Here is a 10,434-nt window from a genome sequence, read left to right on the forward strand (position 1 = left end):
TTTAATCTGGAAACACATCACCAGTGCTGGTACTGGGGGTAGAGGATTAAAGAGCCTTTTATGTTGTCTGACTTTTGGCATCACGTCACAGTTTTTTAACTCTGGAGAATTATGACAGTGATGTCATTATCTTTCAGGACACTTGATGATAAACAACTCTATCTCTCTAGACAGATAGACAGAACGATAGATGTTTTTTGAAAATCTACTTGAGTAGCTTAATTTTTTGCAATTATAACTTTTACTTCACTACATCTTAAAAAGTGATACTTTTACTCCAGTACATTGACATTGTACACCTTATTGCTCATTACAATATAAAATCTGAATGTAATCGTCAGTCTCTACTCATCAGTATTGATTATCTGGACTGTACAGGTTTTTCACAAAATCAAACGAGTGGTGTTTTACATTTGGACATCAACATCCGAGGCTCATTTAAAAATGAAAAAGTAACTTACAACAATCGATGTTTCTTTATTGAAATAAATATTAAAAAGTTGTTCTGATGTACAACAGGTGGAAATCTGGCACATCTTGGATGAGACGAAACACATGCTCAGTTCTCCCAGCACAAACTAAACAAACTACAGAAAAATGTGTCTCAATTTGCTGTAGAGGCCACTCACGGAGACATCAGGGTTTAAATATTTTTCAGTGATAGAAGCAAGTGCTGCGCATAGATGTTTGAATATGGAGTATCTGTCAGCTCCGCTGCAGCCAAACAGCATGCTTTGTAAAAGCTGAGGTTTATAAGAGATGTTACGCGCAAACTTTCCACTGATCAGTAAAAAAAACAATTCCACCTCTGTATTATCTGTGAGTGAAGTCTGTAAATATGACTTTAACAATACCATTATTAATATATCCATGGGTTAAATCAGTCAATGGCTATTGACTCTTCCTCCACATTTGTCGAGGATGAGTGTTGCTTTTCGACCGAGTTGTCCTTCCCTTCTGTTGTCCTTTAGGGAGGAAGCTTTGTTTGAATGGTTGATAAAAAAGTAATTTTTCATGTGTGGTGCTTAACTTGTTGATGACACACATTGGAGCGGACGATAATGGTTAGGAATCCAATGGGAGTGGGATTAAGAGAACATTTAGTAAAAAACTAGTATCCGCTCTCTAATCAAAACAAGTCACAGCATTTCCAGCCATATCTTCAGAACATGTCACCAATGGCTGCTGCCTTATCTCTCACAACCGCTGGCAAGACAGCGGAATGTGATTCTGCCACAATGCAAACATCCATTCATTTTCTTAAATTTATCCAAAGTCAGATTGTGGTGGCAGTAAGTAAATCCATACTACCCTTTCCCCAGCAATGTGTTTCAGCTCATCCTAGGGGATTCAAAGGTGTTCCAAGGCTAGCCAGGATATATCGTCCCTCTAGCGACTCTGGTTCTCCCCCGGGGTCTCCTCCCAGTTGGGCTTGTCTGGAAAACCTCCAAAGGGAGGCATACTAATCAGATGCCTAATCATGTTCTTAGGTTGCTGCCACGATAGGCAGCGATAGTCTTCAGACTGCAGATGAAGACACCGTGGACAGGAGCCTCTGCCAGACATTTCGAGGTCACCCACACTACACGTCTGGGTTTACCAGGTCTGTCCGGCAGCCTAGTATACACAAGTATATATATATACTGTATATATGAATAGTATACAGCCGCAGATCTAAGGGATCAACTACAAAATCGATCATCAATCTTTGGCCGAAGGCGCTCTAGTACCAAGTACTCTTATGAACGTCCCTATGCTCAAACATGGCTTTTGTTATGGCCAATCCATGACTAGCACAGAAGTCAAACAACAAAGCATGACTCCCGGCAGCTTTGGTCGATGGCTGTTTCGTCATGAGCCTGGGATGTGCCGAAGATTTCTGCCTGTTAAAAGGAAGTTTTTTCTTACCACTGTAACTTTTGCTAAATGTTGCTAAAGTGCTACACTCATGATGCATTAACCTGGGTCTTTGTAATCTAGCAATAAGTATGGTCTTTTTACCTGCTCTTTTGTAATATTAAAAAACAAAGAGTAAGGTCTTTTACCTGCTTTTTATAAAGTGTCTCGAACTAACACTTGTTTTGAATTGACGCTATACAAATAAAGATTGATTGATTGATTGATTGATTGATCAGGTTCAGATCAGGCGTTCCTTCCAATCACCCCCCTCATGGTTGCCCTGTTACTCAGCAGCTAGTATGTCCTCCTCCTAAGTTTTGATTGTTTTTGTTTTGACCAGAGTATAGGCAGTTTTAAGGCATCAGCACATGGCTGCTGTGGACGCCCCTCGGTTTGCCAGGCAAATAACAAACAAACAGGTGTTGCAGCAATGAAAGTGGGCAAGCGAACTGGTTTAATACTGAAGCTTTCGAGTCTGCAACCACCTTGCACAACAACTCCAAGGAGGACGATGCGGGGGGAGACAGCTCTTTCCCATGTTTTGAATTTTGAGTGCAGTACCCATTTTAAACACTAGGCGTCAGAGTTACATTTTGCTCCTTTAATGCAATGAAAAAATGAATATGCTCAGTTCGGGCTTGTGGGGGGAATTTATGACAAACCTGCATTTTAGTTAGTTATTACAAGTTAGTTAGTCCTATCTTAACCAGCTGTAACACCAGAGTGATGAACAAAATAATGCATAAATTATTGATATGCATTTAAACTTTAAATACATATGTGAACATATGTACATATTTTTATATATATAAAGTGAAATTATTCATGTAGTTAGGATTTGACAGTAGCAATGGTATTTTCAAAAATATTATAATAATTAAGATTATGATTAATACATTTTAATATTAATCCCAAATCCCAGGGGAAAAAAATCCCATAGTCCACAATCAGGAATACACCTCATATTAGTGTTTTCCTGTTTAAAATGACCTTTTTATATGAACAATACTGCTGCATTAATGTTTCTGTTCCATTGAACTATATGTTTGAGTTCATTTTAACTGTCTAATATACTGTTTAATAGCTTATTCTACAGGAAAAACATCATATTCTATAAGATAATTATTATGTTTGTAGAAAACATTTTCAAAGTGTACTTTCATTTGCCAATTAAGAGGGTTTCATTTGTTTATTTGGTTCAATAAATATAATTTCTCCCAACCATAAAGGTACAATGAGTGTTACAATTTATTAAAAACATTCAAAATCATCTGAGCTGTAATGGTTTTCTCTGAACAGGAAGGAAGGAAATGGAACATATATCAGTCTAGTAAATACATTTCTCTGACAAATGCAGTGGAGAAAAAAGTGAATTCATCACTTAGATAAAGTGGAGAATTAAAACATAGAAACATTGTCTAAATCTCAGTTGAAGTACTCGACATAGTATTTGTACCTAATCTGCAATACTTACAAAAATACATTTTAAAAACACAATCATTCACAATAAGCAGTAGTTTTGGTGCGTTCAGTGATATCAGAGGTGATCAATGAGGAGCCCTAAAATAATTTCAAGCTCCAAAATAAGTTTCCAACATCAGCTTGTAGTGTTTTTCATTATTTAAAACATCAAGAATCATAGATGAATCTAAAAGGAAGAACAAAACATACATAGAATGTAATTAATGTCTGTCAAAGTTTGTATTTACTATAATATTTAGAGTAGCTTTTATATATACATCATTATTTCAACTTTCCTTTTTCTTATGATATTTCACATTCTACACGATTTGTTTAAGACTATACAATTCAGAAACTGTAAATCATCTGAGCAGCTCATTTTTAAAGCATTAGATGATATAGGCAAGGGTTACATGCTCCCAGCAAACTTCAATTTACAGATTGTATCGTACCATGAGGTCTTATGATGAGACTGTTTTTCTTTTGTTGAGACTTTTGATGCAGAGCATTCAAACAATCACTGAAGAATCTGATATTTTTCTTTTAATTTTAGCTTTAAAGCAGAATATCTTGATAATGTGTCTTCTAATTTCTGGTAATTTCAGGCCATACACTAGAGGATTCAGAAGTGGAGGAATGATAACAAATTCTAAAGAAATAATTATGGCAGTGAATGGATTTATGTTTTCAAGATTTTGTCGGCTCAGGGCAGTATCACTAAATGATGTTATAGAATAAATACCAAATGATATAACATGTGGTAAACAACTCTGTAAAACTTTCCCCCTGACCTCTGATGAGTTTTTCCAACAAGCAACAACAATTCTCAGGTAAGTGTAGAAGATAAAAGCAAAGGGAATGAAAGCTATTGTTATTGCCCCCAACATTGCAAAAAGATTATCAACAGCATCTGTAATACATGATAATTTGACAATATTCCAGCTGGCACAGTACACCTTCTCTATAATGTTTCCACATAGAGGAAGCCTGACTATCATGTTAAGTGTTATTGTGAGGTTACAGGCTGGGCTGACCCAAGCCAAAAAAGCTAACATATAGACTGTTTTAGAGTTCATCTTTCTGTGATAATGTAAAGGATGACAAACAGCAACATATCTATCATATGACATTATACTCAGTATGGTCAGTTCATAAGAAGCATATGTGTAAATAATATAGATCTGAGTGAAACAAGCAGGACGAGAGATTAAATGACTATCAGACAGTAGATCCATTAAGAATCTGGGGAAGAAACCAGTGGACCCATACAGAGAGTTGACAGATAAAAATGCAATGAAAATATACATTGGCTCATGAAGTGTCCTTTCCCTTATTATGATCAATATCATGGCAAGATTTGCAGACACAGTAAAACTGTAGAGAAGAAGGCAAAAAACAAAGGATGGATAACGGTAGTGTCCAATGTTCATGAACAAAGTAAGGTTAAAGTAAAAAGAGTTAGTGCTGTTTTCCATCCTCTAAACCAAATTGCCTTCCTGCTTTGAAAAAAAGTCAGTATTTTGGTTCTTATACCTCTTACCGCAGTTTTGAATAATCAGCAACCTCCCAAAGAAATCTTCTGTTCAACCTCAAGTGTAATCTGTATTTTACACGTGAGTTTGAGCATGATTAAAACACACATAGAACCACAACTGTGGGCTCTGAGGTGCTCAAAATCTTTTATGTACTCTTGGTAGACGTCATCACATCAATTAGCCTATGGAGAGTTTAGGAAACTTTTCAAGTTTCTGTTATGGTGTGAGATTGACCATTTGATTGACTGCTACAATTTTTGAGTGCTTTATCAACAACAAAATCATCTCTACATTAACTGCTTCATTTGGAAGTCATGGGGTATGCTTTGAAGCACTGTTGTGTTGCATTTAATGCAGTAAGCACTTTTGCGTTGCAAAATGTGTTGCATTTAATTTAGCAAAATAGCTGCAAAATTAAACTTGATCTTCATACATTCATATCTTTGCAGCAAGCCAGAGCAAAGCCTCTGTGCTATTTGCAGTGAAAGTGAGACTGAAACAGATGAGTGTGCATTATTTTGGGCCCAACATAAAAAGGTATGTATGTATGTATTTTAATTGGCTTTTAATCTGAAAACACCAAGGTTGCAATGGATCATACCTCATAAAATAACAAGAATTTATGTCACAGATCAGAATGCTTTTCGGAACAGCCAAAAACAAAAAAATATATGTTTATAGTGCAAATTTTCTAAGCCTCTGCTAGCCATGACTGTCTGCATTTTACATACTAGAAGAAGTCACACAAACTTCAATCCCTTTTTTGAAAGTGCTTTTATAAAGTCTTAATGAATTAGTCAGTAAACTAAAAATCTATATCAACACTGTATGTTACCACTAAGAAGGAACCTCTGGTGTGGAAAAATTAAGTCATGAGGAAGTGCAAAGAAATTTAGTTTTTGAGTCTCCACTTGAGGCTGGCTCCAAAATCCCATGAACTCCCATTAACACCCATATTCAAATTACCATTTTCACAGCACCATAAAATGTGTTCAGCCTGGTACAAAAAACTGTTTTATTTCCGGCTGTGGGTCAGTGGTAGAGTTGATCGTCCCTCGACTGGAAGGTCAGGGGTTCGATCCCCAGCATCTGCTGTCACATGTCTGATGTGTTCTGTGTTCCATTGGTTTAATTAAAATATAAGAAACTACAAGTCTAAAGTTATTGTATCAAGAAAATGAAACGTGCTGCTAGCAGCCTGTTGAAACAAAGCAACAGAGTCTCGCCTCTGACAAGGTCAATATATCCAATCAGTTTAGGAGTTTGGGGTGACCAAATAGATTTCAAGCATGGCTTATTCCAACTATGGCCATTACCATTACAATCTCAAAACAACAAACGTGTGTGTGTTGTGTGTGTGTGTGTGTGTGTGTGTGTGTGTGTGTGTGTGTGTGTGTGTGTGTGTGTGTGTGTGTGTGTGTGTGTGTGTGTGTGTGTGTGTGTGTGTTGTGTGTGTGTGTGTGTGTGCGCGCGCACTGGCTGCTCCTGCAGGTGAGGTAGACAAAACAACAAACTTCAATCTGTAAGTGTACAGCTACAGACTACAGCAGAGTAAGTATTGATAAACTATTACTTTTTGTCACACACAACCACACGGCAAGAGTGAATGGAAAATAACATTTGATACAAAGTGACCATAAACACTAGAATATCAATGCTTTTCTTAGTAAAATTCCACAGAGAACTAGCAAACAATATTAAAATGAGCACTGGAATGTTTTTATGTTCATCACAGTTCCTTTGCACCCTACCCGCACTTTTGAAATGCTGCTTTTATTTCTAAGAATCTGCAAAGGTCTTTTTCGCAGTAAATCATTTCATACCATGATGATCGTCATTGATCTGCAAATCACTAAGCTGCTTCCATTAGGTTTGTTTCATACAGATCACAGATCATGTGAAAAGCAGACCTTGGAATTTGCTTATAGGGCTTATTACCTGGCCTGCTGACACCAGTTTCAATTTCTTCTTTTGAAAGTTAATCTTTTGGTTTACTAGTTTTGTTGATAAGATTGCTATGATGTGTTCACTTATTTGATGTGTGTTTTCGAGTTAAATGAAAAAGGGGTGCATGGGTGTAAAATTTGGAACCAGGTTATCTAGGTCCCTTTTCAGACTGTGCCACAGTGGAAAGTATGGTCGTCAATCAATTGGAAAGTCAGGGTTTAATCCCCAGCTCCTGCAGCCACATGCTGAAGAGTCCTTTGCAAGACACTCGACCCCAAATTGCTCACACTGCTGCATCAGCGGCGTTCAAATGTGTAAGAATGGATTAGTTAATACTGATGGACACAGTGTGTGAATGTGGTGTGAATGTGTGTCCTGCAGTGTAAAAGTGCTTTGAATAGTCAGAAGACCAAAAAAACATGATACAAGCTCAAATTCATTTATCATTTACAGATACATATAGTCGATGTTTGTAATGATCTGCAATGCATTTATGTATTGCGCCATGCATACTAGCCGGTATTCCAGTTGGCTCCATGAGTGGTGTAATTTGTACAGAAGGCATTTTTGTGTATCAATCTGAAGTTTATTTGAATAAGATAGGACTTAATTCATTTAAATTTATGTTTTTCTTCTTTCTTTTTCAGCTGAGTGAGAAGATGTACAGACTACAAAGTCTGTTTGTGTGAATTAGTCCTCACTCCAGGGTGTTGTTGTTCTATTAATTGCTCTCAGAGGAGCATGGAGTTAATGACCTGTTGACCACCTCTACCATAGGAATTGCATGTACTCTTATGTAATGATTACAAACAACTTCTACCATATCCCCTCTCAGAAATGGCTTATAGAAGATAAGCTCTTAAACAGCGTTTTGTTTCAGGGTACTGATTAATAAAGGCAACACTGAGAGACTGAAAAATATGCCTGAATCTGAATAACTATATAGATATACAAATTGTCAAAGCATCCCATGAGACCCAGTACAATGACCACCGAGTCATAATTAGCTGGCTGTAGCAAAGCCTATTCCCTGAGGTCAATTACAGCAGCCTTTCATCAGCATTAAAAATATGCAAGTCAGTCTGGAGAGGGTTAATTGCATCACTCGGATTTCATCATGTGAATTTGAAGCTTATATGCATTTGTACCTCAATAGTACAATGCACACATGTAGAAAAAATACATTGCAAAAAAACTATGACCTTTTTAATCTATGCTTAAAAAGTAAAAATAAAAAGCAGTAAGAAACACAATTACTGAAAAACATTTATAAAGAAAACATATATTTATTGCAAAAGATCTGATAAGTAAGTAAGTGTGGGTAATACTATGTTCTTTGTGCTGCCTATCTGTCTTTCAGTTGCCCTAATATGTTAGGTTTAAGGCCTAAGTATACTGTAGTTGGATTGGATCAAACTGTTGGGTGTTCCCTTATTGTAAACTTAATAAAAATCCATATCATTTCCTTTATCTTCATTTAAAAGAGAAAAGCAAGAGTTCAAGCTCAGTCCCAATCTTTTTTAAATCATGCGTTCTCTTGGTATGATAATGACACAGGATTTGTCCCAAGCCTCCAAATGAGCATAACTCTGAAGGATGACATCCCAGTGCAGCATTCCTACCCTTCAATCCCCAAACCACTCTACAAAGAAGTCAATGAGTATATCCAGGACTTATAGGCAAAGAACTGGATAGTACAATCAAACAACTCTATTCTGCTCCATTGGTTTGTGGTAGAGTGGCAGCTATTTTTAATTCCGCTCTCTAATAAACCCTCGACCGAAGCTGAGTTATACCTCTTTTCAAATCCTTGTTCTTTTTCACATCCAGTCTCATGATTTGCTTCTTAACTCAGACATGGCTGAAGTTATTGTGCTTGGCCCTAAAAACCTCAGGTAGACTTTTTCTAATCATATAACTGTCCTTGATGGCATCAGCTTGGCATCTAGCACCACTGTTAAGAATCTAGGAGTTCTATTTGATGGAGATATGTCTTTCAACTCCCACATAAAACAACTTTCAAGGACAGTCTATTTTTTTACCTTGGAAATATATCTAAATTCAGGCATATCCTGTCATCCAGGCATTTGTTACCTACAGTAAGTCTCTAAAGGCTCTTCAACTGGTCTGACATGCTGCAGCTGGTGGACTGATTAGAACTAGGAAAATGGACCACCTCCTGTATTGACTTTTCTGCACTGGCTCACTATAAAATCTACAATCAAATTTAAAATCCTTCCTCTCACTTACAAAGCTCTTAGGGTGGTTTCACATTAGGAACCCAGACCCAGGCCCAGATCCAAGTACACTTGTCCCCAAAGTCTGGTTCATTTGATCAGTGTGAACACAAACATACCGTACTTGGGTACCATGCCCGAGTCCGCTCAAAGAGGCTGTCTCGGGCACGTTTCATGTGCACTCAACTAAACGCAACCATGCTCAAACAAGGAAGTGGACCGCTCTATGAAGCAATTCTAAACGGATCCTGTTGCTTCAAAAACCTTTTTCCTGTATCTCCCTCACTCCCCCTTTCCAAGCCCAACTCCGTTCAGCAGATGGCTGTTCAACATTGATCTGGTTTTGCTCAAGGTTTCTGCCTCTTAAAGGAAGTTTTTACTTGCCATTGTAACTTTCTTAAATGTAGCTTTGTGCTCATGTTGGATTAATGTTGGGTCTTTGTAGATAATATAATGATTAGTAAGGCATTGTACCTGCTCTTTTGTAAAATAATATAACAATGAGTAAGGTCTATTACCCGTTCTTTTGTAGTGTCTTGAGATGACTTTATGAATTGGCGCTGTACAAATCAGGATTGATTGAACAATCAATCAATTAATCAATCAGTTTTTGTTTGTATAGCACCACTTCATAACAAATGTTGTCTCAAGACACTTTACAAAAAGCAGGTAAAATACCTTACTCACTGTAAGGAGACACTTCAATGGATATGCAGAGAAGTGGGCCTCGAGGATTAAAGAAGCTTACAGACTTGCCTCTGAGAACAGCCAGCAGTCAAGTTCTGGTGGGAAAAAATAAAATGATCATGTATGGATGATCAGAACAGGAGCACTGACCTGAGGAGAATGTAAAAGAATATGTGACACAGCAAGAGGGAAGACCAGTGGCCCCTCAGACAATCACTGACCAGCTTTTTGGTCAGGCCAGTCAGTCAGTCACAACTAGAGAGGTCCTCTTGTACAAGAAAGCCAGCCCAGATGCTACCGTATGAGTGGTTAGGCCAACTTTGTAACACATGTATGTATGTACCGGCATCAAAGCAAATTCTGGGAAATGAAAACATGCACTATATGACTTTCTACCCCACTGCAAAGCCACCTTTACACCAAATCAAATCCTTTCTTAAACCCCATGTACTGATTGACATACACACATATACTCAGATATACACACACATAAACACACCTTTTGCTTACCTTTGGGTATTTGTGTTCCTGAAATGGTCCTGAAGAGGTCAAAGAGCTTGAAATGTCTAGAGCCATTCCTATTTTTCAGGGAGCATGTGACCCACACAAAGGTGTTTTCACATTTTATGTATATATTTGTTATGTTTTATTTTATGTATGATATAATT

The 10,434-nt window shown here is 37.4% G+C and overlaps 1 protein-coding gene across 1 annotated transcript; it reads right to left on the reverse strand.

Moving 5' to 3' along the window:
- Positions 1 to 3,869: 3,869 nt before the first annotated feature.
- Positions 3,870 to 4,978, reverse strand: LOC132987520 (olfactory receptor 10A3-like). The gene has a single exon (XM_061054634.1). It carries the CDS (start codon positions 4,833 to 4,835, stop codon positions 3,870 to 3,872), a length of 966 nt encoding a protein of 321 aa, XP_060910617.1. The 5' UTR covers positions 4,836 to 4,978.
- Positions 4,979 to 10,434: the final 5,456 nt, after the last annotated feature.

This window comes from Labrus mixtus, chromosome 13, assembly GCF_963584025.1.
Source record: "Labrus mixtus chromosome 13, fLabMix1.1, whole genome shotgun sequence".
NCBI classification, from domain to species: Eukaryota; Metazoa; Chordata; class Actinopteri; order Labriformes; family Labridae; genus Labrus; species Labrus mixtus.